The following is a 20,619-nucleotide window of genomic DNA, read 5'->3' on the forward strand; positions in this document are numbered from 1 at the left end:
CGCACTTGTTCTTAAAAAATTAATGGACGGTATTATAAATATACGAAGTTTGGGGAGCCCTTGAGAAGCAAGTGTTCCGTAACCTACACGTTGAGCAAGTCTTGGACTTCCCTTGTGCCCTTCAAATAATTCAAATGACCCATTTTTGAAATTTCAACGTTTATTCATCCGTATTATTGGATACAGAATGGCTTCAAAAATTAGTAAAAAGAAAAAAAGATTTCGTTGTAAGCAAAAGAAATTTAATTCAAGCGTCCAAACTTCTTAACTACGTCCCAGGTTGCTCGCTTCTCTACATTACGCACTTGAATGAGTTACGACATCGTGACGATTACAATCCGTGATCTCGCGTAACTATAACAACTGCACAGACTAGATCGATCTCAGTTCATCCATCGATCAAACACAGAAAAACAATTTCCTCTTTCACTTTTATTTTCATTGTTGAGGAACTGGCTATTTAGGAAGAAACATAAAAAGAAGAAACATTAATTCAAAAATATGGTAGAAAACTGACTCAAAGTAACCTTATTCAGTTTATTTTGAGCATTAGTTGCTATATTTTTGACGAACTGAGGTCTTACACGGGGGTATCTCAAAGTCCTTTCTCCCATCACAGGTAATTTTTCTTTTAAAATACATGTCATTGCTGCGATATACTTACTTTTCCATCCTATTTCCTATCTTCTGTTTCTGCATTACATTAGTCCCAAGTGCTCTATAGTCCTTCTCTTCCTCCGCTTTCCAGCCGTTCTGATTGTTCCGACCGTTCCTGTGTTTCAGGCCTCGTATCCTAGATTTCCGGTATCCCTTGACACTCACCAAAGCGGCAGTTCGAGATCGACCGGTTTATTACGACAGGGCTAACCTGCAGAACAGTCGCAATTTTGACGATAACACAGCTGAAATATCTCTTTGTCATCATTTTAGTCAGCCTTCTTACCTTATAGACATGTCTGATGAGGTGGAGAAGAAGCTTGATGTAGAGAATTCCAACTCAAACCCGGAGGAAAGCCTGAAGGAACAAGCCGCCGGTGATGACGAGTCTACGGGACAGAAAAAAAAATTTTCCGTTCTGAAGGTGAAATTTGGACCAGATTCTTCTGGAGACACAAGTGGAGAACACTCGAATGAGTCTTCTTCACCATCCAGTCCGATCGAAAGCCCGCGAAGCCCTGAACATTTCACTCACGGTTACGCTACCAACGAAGCCATCCCCATGACTATCTTCTATCGCAGTCAGCACTCGCACGGACACGGTGGAAAACAACGGCCCACACTGCAGCAACTACGAAAAGGCTTAGAAAATGACAAGGTATGAATGTATTTTAAGAGTGGTCAACCGTTGAAGTACGAACGCTCGTGGGCTTTTCATTTTCAGTTTGGTGAATTTTTGAATTTTCGTTTAATTGTCACGTGCAATGTGGTCTTGCGTGTATCAAGATGGGTGTGAAATCTTCTGACCGGTTAATGTTTTCCATTTTTGATAAATTTAACGTGATTAGGAGTTTAGACGATGTTATTGTGATACGCGGCGGTAAATCTAATTTGTATGCTGAGTGAACGAAGTTAATGATGGTTCGCTGGAGAATAAAGCTCCCAGGATTGCGAAAACAACCGAGAAACACAGTACCTTAGCTACACTGTCCTCTAGTCCTTTTGATGTTTATAAACAAAGCATTGCCGTGTATTTAAGTCACATCACTGAAGAAAATATCATAAAATTTAAAATATTGCTGCAGTCTAAATGTGTTTGTATCCTTGACACGCACCACTTGGTTAAATGAACTGATGATCAAAAACACTCGCGCCTATGTTGATTTTATGGACAGCTCGCTAACCGTTCTTGATTGTAAAAGCTCCGTCAAAGCTTCTTAAAAGTTAAATTTGATTCAATTTATAAAACTCGGCCTGCGGACTAGACACGAAAGTTGTACTTGAGCCATGTAGAAATTAGTAGCTTATGTGATTAAAAAATATGCAAATACGTACGAAATTGATTTTAGGTGTGGTAAAAGATCACAATATTCAGTTACCGAGATATGTTTACCTTTTGAGCAATCGATTATAGAACCTCTCTTGGTTTGTTGAATTATTGATTTGTGCAGCATGTTTGAACAACCACAGAAAATGGCCCATGATTTTCAAACTTTTCAACCATTTTTCCAACATTGCAAGTAGATTATTATGAGGACAGAAAATGTGGCCATTATTTTTAAAAAGTAACCAGTTTAAGTTCACCGTTATTGTGAAATATCACGTTTTGATTAAAATCAGAACAATTTCATATTTCAGGTGTTGTATAATTTATTACCTGTAAAATTATTGAGATAAGTTTTAAAAATTTGATACAAAACAAAGATATTTACAGCTGTATGACCATTTCTGGTATATGTGCTGTTTATTTATGCTAAAACTGCTGGCATACATGATCAACTCTTTTGTAATAGAACAACATTGAATTAAATGATTTATATATGGTACATTGATAAATTGGACTGGCCTGCAAGCAGGCAAGTTAATCTTTACTTGCCTGAAAAAACTGATGACTTTCTAAGAGTGATGCAGTAGTTTTGATTGTGGTGTACTAATCAAAGACACTCAAACAACCTGAAATTGCTGACCACAAATAAAATATAACATGAACAAATCTTAATTGTGTTGGTGGTAAATCAGTTGGCTACTTACAAGTGAAGCCTAAGGGGTTACACTAAGGACTAAGCTAAGTGATTTGTACTCATTCCAAATTTTCATTTATTTTTTAGGCTGAATTTACAGAGGAAACTGCCCCTCTGGATGATAGCAAATTAGAAGATGGCCAGGATTCTATTGAAATAAGAAATGCAAGGAGTGCACCAAAGTTTGGTTGGATCAAAGGTGTGCTTTTTGGCTGTCTGCTCAACATATGGGGTGTGATGCTTTATTTACGGCTCTCCTGGGTGGTGGGACAAGCTGGAATAGCTTTGGCTTCTCTCATTGTGATCATGTCTGCTGTGGTAACTACTCTGACGACATTATCATTATCTGCAGTTTGTACCAATGGTGAAGTCAAAGGAGGTGAGTGGCTATCATGTGGCATGATGCATCACATTATAAGGGGGGGCATTGGGATTTTTGGTTCTGTGGTTTTGGCTATTTTTTAGACCAATTTTTCGGTTTTTGCACTAAAAAACTTGGATTTTTCAGTTTTGGTGTTCATTGGGGTTTGCAGATTTTCAGTTTTTTAGCATTTGGTTTTTGGTTTTCATGAAAAATACTAACAGGTTTTTGTATTTGATATGTGATGCAGTTTTTGGTTTTTCCTATTTGACCTAAATGGGTTCCGGTTTCTCTTCGATCTAAGGGGCAATAATGTGCTTCCACTGATCTCGGGTAGCCGCTAAACGCAAATGTTATAGAGAGGAATGCGTGACAAACCAATTGAAATATTACGGGGATCCCTCCTCCAAAGGGGGGGGGGGGGGAGGGTGTGGCTACATATAGGATACAGCTAAGGACAGAATATTGCCAGAGTTTCTTTATCAATGCCGCCTCAAAGTTGGTGACCAAATTACAGGCTGCATGTGACTGATTGATTCAACATTCCAATAGAATCTCCAGACTTTCAGGTCTTAGTTTGCAAATGGAAGTGTTAGATTAGGGACTTTTGATGAAACTTTCCAGAGCTATAGCTATTTGCGACTGCAAAATTGCAATTCTATTGAGGACTTTTGTGCAAATTTCCTTTACTTAATTAGGCTCTATTACCAGCTGCTGAGTCCAAAGAGACCACACTCAAGGTCCTTGAGAGAGTAGCTGTTAATTTAAGCAGATACTAGAAGATACAAATGCCAAGCCCATGGCATTCATAAATCCTGTAATGAAATTGGTGTAGTTTACTCTGTGTGCTCCACTTGTCACCACTGTATTGAATCAATCAGGGTTTTAATAACTGGGATGTGAAAATGTATCGGTTTTGACAGTTTCGCATGTGGTTTTCAGTTTTTATTGCATTTTTTTCGGTTTTTTGGTTTTGGATGATTTTTTGTACAGTCTTGCGGTTTCTAATAGGCCCTAATGCCCCCCTCCATTATTATAGGCACTGACTTGTCATAGCACAGCACTGTCCAGTATTCTGTGCTATATTATATACCTATTTATGCATTCATCATTGACTAATCAGGATGGAATATTTTTTTGAGTATGTGATAAGTCCCCGAAATATTTTAAGCACATTGGGTGACATAGTCGCCACGACAGAATTTTTCCTGACAATATTGATGCAATATCAAGCAGAAAAGTGATTAAGATACAATACAATGTTTTTTTTTTTACAGCTCCCCTATAGGAGGCTATTCTGTTGTAATATACAGTGATAGAAAATTCACAATAATACATTGCAATGGGGTGAAAAATATTTACATGTGTTTGCACAAAAAATATCTGCATATAATGTTCATTAGGAGATTATAAGTTAATCCATCACCAATTTCTTTCAAAGTAACACAATAAGAATTGTATAACAGACAGTATGGAGAATTACTAATTAATAAGATCTTGAAGCCAAAATGGTTTAGCATCCTGGGTGATGTATGTTACTATCAGGCACCTAATTTCCCCAAACACAATTCACTGATGCAAATTAAATATTCAGTAAACATACTTTTCTTGTAGGTGGTGCCTATTATCTCATTTCCCGCAGTCTAGGGCCTGAGTTTGGAGGCTCAATTGGCATAATCTTCTCAGTAGCCAGTGCTGTGGCAACAGCAATGTACGTGGTTGGTTTTTCAGAAACGGTGCGGGATATCCTCCGGGATAACGGCTCCCTTATAGTAGATGAGTCCAATGACATACGCATTGTGGGCCTCATAACTGTTGTCATTCTCCTCGGCATCACCATGATTGGGTTAAAGTGGGTTGTACGTGCACAAATGTTACTTCTTATTGTACTAGTTATTTCCATTCTTAATGTGCTGATTGGCACTTTCATCGGGCCACAGTCTGACGAAAGCAGAAGCAGAGGTTTTGTGGGGTACCAAAAGGAAGTGTTTGAGACCAATTTGGGTCCTGGTTATAAAGGCGAGAGTTTTTTCTCTGTCTTTGCAGTCTTCTTTCCTGCTGCAACAGGGATTTTAGCTGGGGTGAATATATCTGGTGATCTCAAAGATGTGCACAAGGCTGTTCCAAAGGGGACCTTGCTGGCCATTCTAATCAGCACCATTGTGTATGTTATGCTTGCCTGGTTTGTGGGTGGATGTGTTGAAAGGGAAGCTCTGGGGTTTGTGCAGGAGGTGTTGCAAAATAAGACTTTGGCTTCTTGTGTAAAACAGGAGTGTAGATATGGGCTTCTAAATGATTTTCAGGTAAGGTTTCCTTTAAAAAAACAAAGCATATACTGTTAAATTTTTTCAAAATGCTTGCACATATGTCACTAGTATTCCATCCATCTTATTCACTTCAACCCTTGAATTCCCATGATCTGATCATTTATTCTCTGGCTGTTACCTTCTACACATCTCTTTGTAAATGAGTTACAAGAATTTGGCGTTATTTCAAGATAACATTCTCATTCCCAGTTTTCTTTATGTTATAATTATGTACATGTGGAGAGAAGTTACATGCGAGTCACTTATAGGAGTTATAGGGTTTTAAAAGAATAGCTTGGCTTGTAAATTCTTTGGCTCAGGTCCCTTTGTAGCCACCCTGTCACAAGAGGTCTTTCCACTGAGAACAGGGTTGTTCTGCTGATTGACCGCGATAATACCATGGATAAAGTCTACTGACTTCTAGTGAGAATTCTGAGTGAAAATAGCTGGCAAAGATGTTGTTGAAGGTCATTCGGCCTCTTTGTGTTGCATTTGCACTTACATGTAGTACTAATACAGTATATATAACTTTCCCCAAAGACTGAGGCCAATTACTTCGAAATTTGAGTTACCAATTGATTAATTGATCCCTAACTTATTTAAGTAGTTATCTTTTAGTAAATTTATCTTTTAGGTTATGGAGGAAGTGTCGGGATGGGGTCCAATTGTAACAGCAGGCATCTTTGCATCCACTTTGTCCTCTGCACTTGCGAGTCTTGTCGGGGCACCCAAAGCATTCCAAGCAGTTTGCAAAGACAAGCTTTTTCCTTACATAGATTTCTTTGGTGTTGGTTATGGGCCTGGCAATGAACCTCGTAGGGGCTACATCTTGGCTTTCTTCGTAGCGGCAGCGTTCATTGCCATCGGAGATCTCAACGTGATTGCCCCAATCATATCCAACTTTTTCCTCATTGTGTACGCTCTCATTAACTACGCCGTGTTTGCTGCCTCGTTATCGCGTTCTCCGGGATGGCGGCCCTCGTTTAAGTTCTACAACATGTGGGTGTCGCTGTTAGGGGCCTTGCTGTGTATAGCTATGATGTTCCTTATCAACTGGTGGGCCGCACTGTTGACAATATTCATTGTGCTGATATTGTACAAGTATGTCGACTTCACCAAACCTAAGGTTAGACTTGAAATCCGAAGGAAAGTGTGTGGTTTTATATTTTAGTCGGTCCTGTGTAAAAGGTTGGGGTACCAATGAAATCGTTAACCTCCAGGAGTAACTAGCATCTGACTTTTCCCTATAGTATCACCCCTGAATCAATGAAGGAAATTATCACCAACTAAAGGAGCACTAGATTTCTAACAAATTCTCAATGTCAGCACCTAAGGAAATGTATAGAGAAAAGTAAGGAGAATATGCATACTGATGTTAGGGTGTGAAGGGGTTAATAGACTAGTTTTCATATCACGAGAAGATTTGCCATCTCTCGCTCTCCGAATAGACAAGTTACTGGACAATGGCAATCTGCGGCGTAACCATTTTAGCGTGGAAAGTCGAGGGATTTTGTCACAGAATGAAGGTGGAAGTAAATGATACGCGAGCTCTGAGCAGTTATCTCGTCAAGTGACAAACATAAATTTATTTTCTAAAGTAATCCCATTGTCTTTTAGTCCGTGGCGACGAGCGAAAAAGCAAGCATTTTACTTCGAGCGCTCGCCGTTTCGCTCGTCTCAGTGACTGAGAGACCGCAACCGCCCAAACTAAGGCGGGATTACATTCGTTTCGCTTCAACTTGCTTTGTTATTGTATTGGTACAGAAACTTGGCTCGACTTCTTAGCTAATCCGAAGCAAAGTTAAGGCTGATCTTTGGTTAAGCTCGCTGGTTGTACTGTGCTCGAGAATGTCAAAACATATACGTACTTACTTTGAGTTCTCATGGACTCCTGGAGATATTCATCTTTTTCCTGATAGAAAAATCAACTAGTGCTCAACTCATGTATGCAAGCATTAAATCTACCGCGGGGTTTTCGACAGTTTACTCAGCACCCTGTTCATTTTCTCTCCTGTTACACACAGGTGAATTGGGGATCATCTGCGCAAGCGTACACTTTCGTGCAGGCCTTGCGCTACACTCGCCGATTGGATGGAATTGGTCATCACGTGAAAAACTTCCGTCCACATTGTTTAGTGCTAACCGGACATCCACACGACCGACCCAACCTTACATACCTAGTGTCTCAGATCACTAAAGACGTCAGCCTTATGGTGTACGCTAATGTGATAAAGGAAGCTTTTGGAATGCTCCCTGAAGACGAATCAGATGTCGAGTGGATGAGAAAACACAAGATCAAAGCTTTCCGCGCTGTGACCACAGGTAAACAATGTACTGCCGAATTACTGAAGAGTTGCCTTCTATTCAATTTTATTTTTTCATTTTCGCCGGTGTGTATCAGTTTTCACTGTGACTAACGCTCGAAAAGTCAGCTTTAGAAACTCTCTGTGGTGGCCAACTTACATTTTCAACTCAGTTGGTAAAACCAATTTATTTTATATCAGTTTTAGTCAACATGTTTTATTGTTTTCTTTTTCCTGTGATTCGTTATACATCCCCAAATTATATACGTTTTTCTTGTTTGAAGATATGTTTAATGGGTGGCAAATGGTTACATTTGTGTGCGAGGGGTTGCATTTCCGTGCTTTGTTCACGAAGCACAAGGGGCAAATGAATGACTGATAGACTATTGGTTATCAAGAGGGCGTGATTATTTGATACTGATTTGCGAGCACAAGTCATGTGCATTGACCTGGGGCTCTCACATGAAATGGGTTCTAAAAAAAAATCCCAGGAAAGCAGCACTTCTTTAAATCAGTTCTAACATCGCTGCCCTACCCTTACAAAAAAAAAGAGAGAATCTTTAGAAAATGCTCGAAATTAATCCGTAATTGCCTTCAGGTCCATGGAATCACAGAGGAAAACTTGTGTCGCATGTGTATTCGGTAAGAAGAGTTCATTTTCTCTACTGATATCATCTCTCTGTTCCCATTTTCCCTCTCTACAGCGCCCAGTCTCCGCATGGGGGTGCAGTCCATGATTCACCTCACCGGACTGGGAAAGATGCGGCCAAACACGGTTGTCATGGGCTTTAAGAATAACTGGACAGATAAGAGGTACTTAAGTGAGGTAGTAGACTATCTTGGCGTTATTAACGACGTCTTCGAGCTGAAATATGGTCTGGTCATTCTTCGAATGAACGAAGAACAGAAGAAAAATTTCATCGTAGAGAAGGTGGATGAAAGCTCTTCTTCGGATTCGGGCTCGATTATAGAAGAAGACGAATATCCTAAGCCCAAACGTTCCTCTCCGGCGAAAAAGTCAACGAACGAAGAGAGAGAAAGTCTTACTAGCCCTGAGAAGGCGTCCGAACTAACGTCCGAATCTTCGCCGACACCGGAGGTCAAGATTGCATTGAAAGAGAAACAAACGGGCACCATCGATGTCTGGTGGCTGTACGATGATGGTGGCCTGACGGTATTGCTGCCGTACCTGCTGACACTTCATCGTGCCTGGAAGAAGTGCAAATTGAGGTTTTTCTCAGCTAACATTCGCTCCAAGCACGAGGTGAATCCGCAAGGTTTGCAAATGGCAAACTTGTTAAAGAAGTTCCGCTTTGACGCTAGCTGCGTGGAGCAAGTTGAAATCAATGAACCGCCGTCAAAGGAGAGCATCGATGCTTTCAGACGTCTGCCAGTCAAAGAGGAGCTTGGAGAAGAGCCCATCAAAGACCAGAAAGTTCTTAGAACGATTCGCATCGGAGAACTCGTGCGGCAGCACTGCTCAGAGGAGACAAGGTTGGTCGTAATCTCCATTCCAGTCCCCGTCACTGACGTCACAACCCCTTTGATGTACATGAGTTGGCTTGAGGTGATGTCCGCTGACTTACCGCCGGTTCTACTCGTACGTGGCAATCAAACCAATGTGTTGACATTTTACTCGTAGTTTAGACTTTATTTTTTGGTCATAAACCTTTTCTTAGCCTACATACGCTTCCTACGAAGGCGATTTTGTTTCAATTTGATAGTTTAGCGAACTCAGCTCATACCGATAAATATTACTGGCGAAACAGAGAAAGCGAAGCGAAGAAAGTTGTCCTGTTTGAAAAATCTTGCTACCACGGAACTGATCCCACTTAAGTTTGGATTGTGAGACGTTAGCGTTTTAAGAGAGAATTTTTCTGGAGACCGCGTGAAATCAAAAAAATGTGGCACATGCCTAGAAAAAGCCCTACCTTCATACTTCGCTCAAAGATACCTTAGGGTAAGTCTATAAACGTGGTATAATTTTTTTGTTCAGAACTGTTTTTATTTTCTAGAAAATCACCAAACACTATATCGAGCCCCAACCGCCATAACAGTGGCCGAAATGAAGCCGACGAGTAGGGCAACAAAAACGTTATTCTTCAAAAGCGCAAAAGAAAGCAAGTCTTTCCGAATATTATCTATTTGTATACGAGGTATTAACAAATGATTTGAATCTAATAACGGGATTATTGACATAACTATGAATTATTGGCGAATATTTGAAAATCGCCAAAATTTGATTGATTAAAAATTTCATTTTGGAGCAGTTTTTCAATAAAAATTTTTCCTACTCGGTATAACTCGGAATCACTTGAGATGAGCATTTCTGAAAATTGGAAACGATGTTCTTTTCAAGGATATAAAAATTAATTTGGGGCTCTCAATTACTGCGAAGAAATAGCCCGATCTATTTCGTGCAAATCGCAACGCCGCCGTGTAAACAACCGCAGATAATCCAATTATTCTTTTATTATCGAAGCCATAATTTCTGCAAAATCTTACGGCTTTGAGCTGTGCTTTATCAGAAACTCAATATGTTACCCTTACCTTCTGAAACCAGTGATTAAGGAGTGGTGTTTCCATTATTTTTGTTTCAAATCGTCATGTTCACTTGAAAAGTGTTTACAACGTCCAGCTTGACCATTTACAATACTCGGAGCTGTTCATAAATCATCGCAAACCATCGCAACTCTTGACTTATTTCTGCTTCCATACAACTCCAGTATATACAAAAGTCTTTTTAGCACGATAAACCAAGATGCTTTGATTGCTTACAGTTTTAGTTAAGAAACGTTTGGCTCCCCAAATGGCACAACGATATTCACCAACGAAGTCGTGTGTCATCACTCATGTTTGTCACGCAATCACGTTAAACGTGCACAGGACACTCAGACAGGCATTCGTCTGCAGACATCGCTGTACCGAGTGCTGGGCCAACTAATATTTATTCCTTAGTGTTATGTTTTAAACAAAAACCTGCGCGAATTCACTTAAAAAACGCTGTAGATCTCTTCTGAATTCTGAAAAACTACTTTTTGACGTTTTCGTAAATTTAGTCACCCCCTGGTACTGACTATACATGCTTTGTTATCGACTCTATTTCCACGACTTCGCGCTCGCAAAGATTCTATTTATCAATAGGCACTTTAAGCATGACGTTTAACGGCAAACGGCAAACGCAAGCTTGCCTTTCATTTTGTTACCAATTTATGGAATTCTTAAAAAAATCCTGCACAAAAAATAAAATAAAATAAAATAACACATTCACGACAAACACAAACCTACTTAATTCCGTGTACACACGCCCAGAGACAGACGACAGAAATTGAATTTTTGACGTTCGCGGGAAAAACAAACGTCATGCGTAACCTCTCAAATGACGAACTTCCCAGTGAACTAAAACAACTGGAAGTTAATTGCCTTGTGCTCCGTGATTATATACATCACCTACGTGTCCCTAGTGGATCGATAAGGTCTACCATCACCTTCAGTGGCAAGCAGACAGGTTCCACGGTGAGGCGTTCTTTTCTAATGACACTGGAAAAATTCTACCGACTATGTAAACAGACCAACAGACTAACAATTTCGTGCTTTATCTAAGCACTTTGAACGTTAAACTTCACTAAAAACGTAAATCTTCGAGTCACAAAGTCGGCCGCTTGTATCAGGCCGCGAGACATTACGTGTTATTTGATATCGCCTGACTGTAGGTCATTACAATTGCATTTTTTAAAGCTTTGGACTTACACAATCTCTGTTTTTTGTTTTTATTGTTGTTTTTTTTTTTTAAATTTTCCTTACGATAGCGTGCTCATCAATTTAAACCTTTCGATTTTGTACCTTGATTGCTACGATGATAATGGCCATCGCTAGAAACGTGACAGTTTTCTCAACTCGAACTCGGATAAAGTTGTTTCCCGTCCCTTAATCAAACAATTAATCGGCCATTCTTTGAGATCCCGAATTCTCGACAAGACAGAGGCGGCGTACCCTCGGAGATTCAAGAAATCAGGAAGTTCCTCCATACCAGCTAACTGAATGGGTTTTATAAAGCAAAAAAAGAAAGAAAGAAAGAAAGAAAGAAAGAAAGAAAGAAAGAAAGAAAGAAGGAAAGAAAGGAAAAGAATACAGTGTCATATACTTTAGGTGTTTTCCTGGTCAATGAAACCAATATTCAAGCTACATGTAGTTCGTCACTGCTGACAGGTACAGCTAAAACAAAGGGCTTCGATCTTGCTCACGTAAGGCTGCTTACGATGAACGGAGATATCGAGATACCGAAATATTGGAAGGCAACGTGAATATCGATGCCCGTGCTAAAATGAGATCGACTTCCGATTCAACATTATTCACGCCCACAGCCTGTTTGTGTGCTGAGATGTCTTTCTCACAGAAGCGCAGAGGGACTATAAGAGAAGCTTTTCCTGCAACTCGACTTCGCTTATCTTGGGAGCAGCATCCCCCAACTAATCTTTGAAAGGAGCAATTGATTTCCATTTGGTACGTTCACCTCTTAAAAAAATCGGCGGCCAAACGAAAACATCATTTTAGTTTGCTTTGGAAAATTTATGGCGCGACGCTCATTATATGGTTAGAAACTGTGCCTAATCTAATTTATTTTTTTAGCGCTGAGTATTTTAGAAAGCTACTCCCAATTTAATTTTTCCACTCCTGCACCTGTCCACCCTGCAAGCCGTCACAATTTACAAAATAGGATAACACATTTTTTTACGTCGTTAAAAATTAATGCAGTGAAATTTCCTCTATGCTGTAGTAACATATACCTAATTCATTTAGCAGTCTAGGGTGACGCATGAGTGGTATCGCGCTTAAAAAATGCAAACAACGGTAATTTTAAATTCTGGATTTAAAACTTTTTCCCGGAAATAAAAAATAGGGGATAAGAAGGAAAGAAAATAAGAGCGTATTGGTAACCGAGCCTCCTTTCGAGTGACATGTTATTGCGTGACACCATCGCAAAAAACGAACGTCAATGATTCATTTCATCTGTCAGGATGCTCTGGCTCGTTCTATAAAAAACAAACTTCCATTCTTATTGTGAAAGGAAGACTTGTAAAATGTGAGTGTTCCAAGCTGAAATATGGTTATAACTGTCCAGCAATGCGATGTTTCCGGCAGGAACCTTCGTGAGATGTTTTCACTGTGATTTGGTATACACCGCCTGTAGTGCTGTACTATCGAAGCTGTTGTCAAGTCTCTTTATAACAAGATTGAGGCAAGGAACCAATCTTAGAAAAGTGTTTTTCGCCAGGTGAGCCTAAGAAATCCAGTTTACAATCTAGTATAGGTCAAAGCGATAAGATTTTGTTGGAATTATGGCTTCGATAATAAAAAGCCTAATTGGATTATCTGCGGTTGTTTACATGGCGGCATTGCGATTTGCACGAAATAGACCGGGCTACTTCTTCGCAGTAATTAAGAGCCCCAAATCAATTTTTATATCCATGGAAAGAACATTCTTTCCACTTTGTAAAAATGCTCATCTCAAGTGATTCCGAGTTATACCAGGTAGGAAAAATTTTTATTGAAAAACTGCTCCAAAATGTAATTTTTAATCAATCAAATTTTGGCTATTTTCAAATATTCGCCAATAATTCATAGTTATGTCAACAAGCCCGTTATTAGATTCAAATCGTTTTTTAATACCTCGTATACAAATGGGTAAAATTCAGAAAGACTTGCTTTCTTTTGCGCTTTTGAGGAATAAAGGTTTTGTTGCCCTACTCGTCGACTTCATTTCGGTCATTTTATGGCGGTTGGGGCTCGATACAGTGTTTGGTGATTTTCTAGAAAATAAAAACAGCTCTGAACAAAAAAATTATACCACTTTTATAGACTTACTCTAAGGTATCTCTGAGCGAAATATGAGGATAGTGATTTTTCCGATCATGTGCCACCTCCCACGCGGTGATAAAAAAAATTCGCTCTTAAAGCAATACCAGTAATTTATCACCTTCCCTCCTCCCTCTCCCACTCCCCGAAGAAAAAAAAGGGAAAAAAAAGGAAAAAACTTCAAAATAGTCCGAAATGTTTAACTCGTAGTGGAACACAGCTTACTTTACTCAGAAATTGCACTTCATGCACTCTTTAGCTTCCATGATACAACTATTTCACAGCTGCTATCCTTCAGAAACACTTTCAAATTCTATGTTAATGGCTTTAACGTCTCATTGGTTGACGTCTTTATAGCTTATTTATGCAACCGTCTAACCTTATGTACGATCATAGTGAGGTGTCGTTGATGGAGCTTATGCCAAGGGTTCCAATAGCGACACCTCTCTAATGCAAAACTAAAATGTTTAGGTTTCTAAAAATATTGCAAAGATCAGCGAGATGGGTATATCTGTCACAATTATTGGGTGAAATTACCATTTCATGAAAAACAGCAGCAGTTTTACTCGTAAACAAAAAAATGCACTCGTGCCATACAGTTTGTCTTCCGTATTGGAAGACAGTGCTTGAGGTTGAAAGAGTTTTTTGAAAAGAATCAATCAAGAAGTAAACTTTAAGCTGAATCACCATTGATTTCCAGCATCGCGATATCACTTCGATCACATTCTCACTCGATGAAAGTTAATAATAAATCCTTAAATCATTATCATGTAATGATAATTAGTAACGTATTGTAAGTTGTCCTACTTAAAACCGCGTGGTGTTGATGAGGATATTGTCACCTGGTTTTCAGTGGGACAGTGTTAAACCCCTGTGTAAAAAATACTTTACGATAGGGTAAAATGACAGAAGTATATTTAGCCTGTATCGAGGCTTTGTATTGACAAGGCGACTGCTTCTGCCATAATAATTGGCACCAGTTAAGATATTTTAGGTAAAAATTGACATTAGAATAAAATTGGTTTAGCAAATTGCCTTTAAGGGTTGAGGTAAAGAGCAGATTATATTATTAATGATTTGCATTCTTTTTGGACCAAACTATTCAGTATTGTCTTAAGAAAGACCTAAATCTCAGTGCTCATATCTGCTCTCTGCGACTCTACGCTAATGAAACTGCCACCTACAATTTATATAGCAACACTACAGCTTTGATACTAACTCTTACCTAAGATCTGCATTAACTGTCTTCTTGGTTCGTTTCCAATCATTTGACAGTCGATTGCACGAAAACTTAGGCGATGATTTCGAATAATTCCTCCCTAACAACCCGATCTTCATATTGGTAATTCTTCTGTCGAAGTGAGACACCTTACTTTTTAAAACAACGCTTTTTATTTTAACACTCATGTTACTTACAAGCTTTATCATTTATATATTTAATGGATTCGTACAAGTACAGGTGCATAACAATAGGACATGAGTCTCCTACCTGGTTAATACACCCATACCCACCACCCATCCCACCCCAGGGGAGGACATCCACCACATAGTAATCTCGTGTGTGAGAAATTAACGTCTCCTACCCCAGCCCTGCAGGAGACGGGGCCTACGGTTTTACGTCCTATCTGAGAAGACGAAGCAATGTGAGTGAAGCGTCTCGCTTAAGGACACAACGTCATGCCCCAGCCAGGACTTGAACTCGGGCCGTCCGACCCAGAGTTCAGCACACTGACCACTGGACTACTCACGCCTCAACCATTTGACACCTTTCCCATCAATGGATTCAGCGTACTTTTAGTATTAAACATTTGCTTTATTTTAATAAGAGTTCTGTGCAAGCTGTTGAGATCATTTGGTCGGGAGGATGGGAAGACGTGCGGGATGAGAAAACCCGTAGTGTGAGAAAGCCTGCGGGATTAGAAGACTTACGGAATAGGAGCAACAGCAGGACGAGAAGACCCGCGAGATGAGTTGACCTGCAGGTTAAGAGGGTACAGGTCTTTTCATTTCGCGGGTCTGAACGTACTAATGCAAATTTAGGTTTCGGTTCCAGAATATTTGGCACTGGTTGCACATCCAACATTGTCTTAGGTAAATTTGGACGGTGCTGTTGTTACGCGAGTCATCTCGGTCATCAAACTCACGAACAGGGACTAGTTATTACCCTCCAAAGAGAGTGTAAAATAATATTACGATCCTGTAAAAGTGACAGAGTGAATTCTACCACTGAGGTATTTTTCAAATAATACATTTTCAGTGTTTTGAAGGAATAGTATGTCAAAGCCTCCTGGATGAGCCAGAAGTGTCCTCTCGGAAAAAAGAACTATACTGAGCTCACCTTTCTGGTTTTGAGTAATGACATGTATTGGACTATCCTCAGTCTCAGTTTGAACTAAAGGAGAGGTTGGTGCCCCATGGGATGCTGTACTACCATAATCATTGTCTGAAGAAGAGATCTAAACACAGACACGCACAAAAAAACAAAGTACAAGGCCGATTAACTATGTCTTTAAGATAAGAACCCTACTCCAACAAACCGCTGCCCTCATCAGGAGCCCAAAGTTTTTCATGAACCCTCTCCTTCCCCTTCCCACTTAAAAAAAATTTAGAATACAAGAAATAGCTCAATGACAAGGTTAAAATTATGCTGGGCCCCCTTTTTGGAAGTGCCCATTCTCTGAAAAGCCCCCTCAACAAATATTTTCCTTTCAGTAAAACACGCGCATATGTATATATATTCGCATTTGACTAAAATGTAGGACAGAAGTTGCAACTTCTCAAAACAAATATATTTTGCAATTGCTACAGCCTTTGCAAAACTTAAATGCCCCCCAAAAAATAAAATATATTTAGTTTTATACCTTTTTCATGTCAACTTTGTTAACTGTCTGTCATCACCAGTGCCTGTAAATGTTAACATAACAAAGTTAAGGTGGTCTTCCACTCAAATTTTAAAAAAATTCAGTTTATGCTTTACCTAAGTTATTTAAGTACCATTGGAGAGATCACCTCAAACTGATACTTTTAAGAATTTTGATAGACATGTCGTTGCCATGGTAACCAAGTTTTGGGCCCCCAACTGTGAAAATAATGGTGTTCTTGTAAAAAGGATATCTCAAGAACTAGCGGTCCTATTCACCTGAAATTGGTATCAAAACTAAGTACAAAGATGGCTTTATGTCATGAACCTCAGAAAACCCATATTTTTTATGCCAAGCTATTATAAAATTGCAACTTTTCCTTGATTACAACATTTTTGTTTGTATTATCACCATGGATACATCTGTCAACAACCATGTAACTAAAAATCACTAATAATTTTAGGTTCACAACACAGAACTATACTCAAGCAAACCTCCCTGAAAATTTCATCCCTTTTGGTTTAATACTTTTCAAGAAATCCTTTTTGCCGTGACGGGCACTCTCTCAAAATTGCAAAACTGAGAAAATCAAGTTTAAAGATTTAAGTTGATCAATCAAAATAATCACTAAAGCAACTGGTGCCTTTTGGAAAGTTTAAGCTAAGCTCTTTGATGTTCTCATTAAAATGCACCAGGTGCATATATGTCACCCTCCTTTTCCTGGGATTTGTCATTTTTTTTTCTTTCTTTTTCCCCTGAGTAGCCTCCTCCTTGTCTTGTTCTTCTCTTGGAACTTGTATTCAGCTTTCAAAACACGAATCTTGTCCAACTGCTGGCATTCATTTATACAGAATTCACCTGGGGGAATTCCAAGACTCTCAAACACTTTAATAGCTGCTCTTGAACCAATATTAAAGTGAGCGACAGCATCATAAACCCCCAGCTGCAGTACTTCAGAACCAACAAACACCCCCTTTGGCACACGCTCCCAAACCATACCATTGAGTGACTCATTCTGGTTTTGAGTCTTGCCATCAAGACATTTGCTGAGAAGGCTGTCCTCACTCAACCTTTTATAAATGGGTTTGATTTCCTCTCTGACATCTAAAGGTAGGCCAGTTCCATGTTTGAAAGTGTTTGTCCTATTGACCTTGTCCCGCTGAAAACCACACCAGCTTTCAGGACCCTCAGGGCAATGCCCATGGTAATTACTGTCTGCAGAAGAAGCACAGTGAAACAAGCTGGCATAAATTGCCTTCTTCATGGCAGCAAGATCACCTGAGTTGCTTCGAATGGCAATTCCATAGTAATTTTGCAGTCTGTCAATCATGGCATCTGTCAGCCTGCCTTTCCCACCCATCCCTTTCTTTTCCTTCTTTAACTTTCGTAAAGCTGTTCCCAGTCGTTTTTGAACATGGCCAACACATTCCTTCTTTTGAACTTCAATATCATAGACTTGGTATACATCTTTGACTTATGAGTAACTTTTGCTGTCACCATCGCCATAATATTCATCATACTGCAGCTTATGCAGATCTACTGACCTTTGAAACATTCGAAGGGCGCCTTCTGGTTCCATAGCTGGTGCTGAACCCTTAAAGTTTGCCTTGCAAGAGGCTCTGTGGTCTGCTCTCCATGCAGTAGTTTCTGGGGTGTCAGGATCATTTTCATGCTCCCTGCACTTGATACAAACTTTGCTTAGGGGCTCAACATCTACCACTTTCCCTGTATCCATGCTAATAGCACTCACACAGCCATTTAAAGAAGAAAAGCCTCTTCTCTGCCATGTTCCATCAACAGACACTCCACATCTTGCTATGCCCTCATCTGAACCTGGCTTGATATCGTGAATCTCTCTTGCAGTATCACGCATTGTCTCCAGTGAGATCTTCTTTACTGCTCGGAGTATTTCTTTATTATGGCGAGCATATGGTGTAGGTCTAGGAGGTGGCGGCATGTTCATAAGTCCACAAAACCTCTTACCTGCCGCACGTCCACAACCAACAGATCTTGAAGCATACACAAATCTTCTGTTTACTTCAAAGAAACGGCCTATTTGAGCTGAAGTAAAGAATTCCATAGACCAACCACACGAGCAGCAAAGCAAACGAAGATTCGAGGCACAACCTTTGCGTTTCATAGCTTGCTCTTGTAAAATTAAATCACAAACAAAGCATTCTTTGCATGGCATACATTCCATCACAGAAGACAAAATTCTCATATCTACAAACCGAAATCCACTTATGATTGACTCCTTACACTCCTTGATACCCTCAGAAGATGCGGTGGTCAGACCTGCTGGAATCTTGCGGGCAGAAGCTGAACATTCTTTCCCAAGACCTTTGGTGCTGACACTCGTTTTTTCCTTCTTCGAACGCTTCGATTCAGTAGAGTACTGGTTTCCACGATATTTACGCTTTTTTGTGTAACCAGAACGAGCCTTTGGTGGCATTGATAAATAAATTATCAAGCAAAATCGCAATAGGAATAGAGTGAACGAATACGACCAAAATGGTGGATGATAAGTTGGGAAATAGTGTCGCGGGAGTTACTACATCACGGGCGACGAGCGGGGATAGAAAAAACGACCCAAATATGAGCGGTCAGCGGTGAAACAGCTTTTATACATCATATAGAGACATATAATTTATTGTTCCAGAGACAATCGTGTTGTAAAGCCGAAATGTTAACAGTTTACTTCACAGTTTAAGCAATTTTTCCCAGAATTCAAACTTTGTGATTTTTTTCTCGGCTTAAACGCTAAGTCAGTTGTTCAATTGAATAGGAAGAAAAACATTTCCAACGGAAAACAGCATTATTTGCACGTGTGGATCTTTTGAGAAAAGGTCTCCTAAACGAGTGGTCTTGATTGTAAATATTTAAGGAATGGTAAATACATTAGCCTTAACATGGCTGTTTCTCGAAGCTCAATGTTTTCCTACTTGCCTTTTTTCCACGTGAATTGGGGGCGATTGAATAGATATAATATGCAGTAAAAGAACTTCAGCTGATAGAAATTTTAAATTTCTCATCTTAGGCTGTGGATACAAAATTCAAGTGAAAAGGAAGCCAACTGTGATTAATGCTTTGAACAAGTCAAGATACGTTTTTTTCGTCACACAACAAGTTACATAACGTGAATATCATTCTTCTTGATGCCTTTCCCGGTGTCACCAATGCCTTTCCCGATGCCTGCGTTGGTTAATAGAGCATTAAAAGTATTGTTCCAGTTAAAGCTTGAGGAAAATTGCTTAACTTTTTAAGTAGCGAAGTGTAACTTGGTAACATTTCGGCTTTACAACACGATTGTTTTCTGCAACTACAAAACGTACATTTAATTCTTCTTGGTACCTTTCGGATGCCACCCATGCCTTCATTGTTTATTAAAGCAGTAAAAGATATATGTACAATCAACACTTTTGAATTGCTTAACATTTTATTTAGCAAAGTAAACTGTTTACACTTCGGCTTTACAACACGGTTGTTTCCTGATACTACAAATGATCTGTCTATATATGAAATATGAAAGTTGTTTCACCGCTGACCACTCGTATTTGGGTCGTTTTTTCTATCCCCGCTCGTCGCCCGTGATGTAGTAACTCCCTAGTGTCGCCACATGTCATCCGCCATTTTGGGTGCTCGTAACTCACTGCATGTATGCCTGATTGAAATGTCAATAAACAACGGGAATAACCAGGGAGGGGTCCCAGGAGAAATTCCGTCGTTTCCTTTTGACTGCAACTGCGTTTTGTTTTCATAAACAAACCGTTGCTATGGTCGTTGCTAAGGTGAAAATTCATACTCGCTAAGGAATTTAGCAAAATTTTTGACTTTACCTCCTGAATATGGAAAAAAGGAAGCTGTAGAATGAAAGAGTAATGGTTAAAGATACCAAAAAGCACCATTTTCAAAATGAAAGTTTTTTGACAAAAAATACAAATTTTTGAGTGGAAGACCACCTTAATTCAGCTGCATCTTACATGACGAAACAATTTGATCGGTCACTATTTCGATCGGTTAGGATCTATCAAGGACTGATAATCTAACCAATTTCAAAATAATTTAGTAATCTTTAATAACTGAACTTTATATATTGTATTTTCTTTACAGATGTCATCAATACAAATGGCTCTATGTTCTTTGCATAAGGCAACCTTACCTTTAAGTATTGATTTGTCACAGATTGGTCTATAGCGTACTTTCCACTCTTATATCTCCTCGCGACATAATTTAGATCCTCCAGAACCAAGGCCT

At 39.5% G+C, this 20,619-nt stretch overlaps 1 protein-coding gene, 1 long non-coding RNA gene and 1 pseudogene across 3 annotated transcripts; 1 reads left to right on the plus strand and 2 right to left on the minus strand.

Annotated features, from left to right (window-relative positions):
• Positions 1-152: 152 nt before the first annotated feature.
• LOC149040595 (uncharacterized) lies at positions 153-1,299 on the minus strand. The gene is made up of 3 exons (XR_016179787.1): positions 944-1,299; positions 665-868; positions 153-456 (listed from the first exon to the last, which is right to left on the minus strand). It is a non-coding gene; the product is annotated as an uncharacterized LOC149040595 (long non-coding RNA).
• On the plus strand, positions 790-9,948 carry LOC113666638 (solute carrier family 12 member 2). Its single transcript, XM_089182596.1, has 6 exons — positions 790-1,315; positions 2,766-3,057; positions 4,654-5,342; positions 5,980-6,471; positions 7,370-7,667; positions 8,353-9,948. Exons 1-6 carry the CDS (start codon positions 953-955, stop codon positions 9,288-9,290), a joined length of 3,072 nt encoding a protein of 1,023 aa, XP_089038722.1. The 5' UTR covers positions 790-952; the 3' UTR covers positions 9,291-9,948.
• Positions 9,949-16,902: 6,954 nt separating this feature from the next.
• Positions 16,903-18,924, minus strand: LOC149040596 (uncharacterized; annotated as a pseudogene). Its single transcript, XR_016179786.1, has one exon. The product of XR_016179786.1 is annotated as an uncharacterized LOC149040596 (transcript).
• Between the last annotated feature and the right edge of the window lie 1,695 nt (positions 18,925-20,619).

The sequence above is a fragment of the Pocillopora damicornis genome, chromosome 9, assembly GCF_964200805.1.
Source record: "Pocillopora damicornis chromosome 9, jaPocDami1.2, whole genome shotgun sequence".
NCBI classification, from domain to species: domain Eukaryota; kingdom Metazoa; phylum Cnidaria; class Anthozoa; order Scleractinia; family Pocilloporidae; genus Pocillopora; species Pocillopora damicornis.

Bases quoted from the DNA above. Each gene is read 5' to 3' on its own strand.
- LOC113666638 (XM_089182596.1), top strand. From the start codon at position 953: ATGTCTGATGAGGTGGAGAAGAAGCTTGATGTAGAGAATTCCAACTCA. The intron at 1,316-2,765 runs GTATGAATGTAT...TTTATTTTTTAG, and splicing joins AAGGCTTAGAAAATGACAAG to GCTGAATTTACAGAGGAAAC. The intron at 3,058-4,653 runs GTGAGTGGCTAT...CTTTTCTTGTAG, and splicing joins CAATGGTGAAGTCAAAGGAG to GTGGTGCCTATTATCTCATT.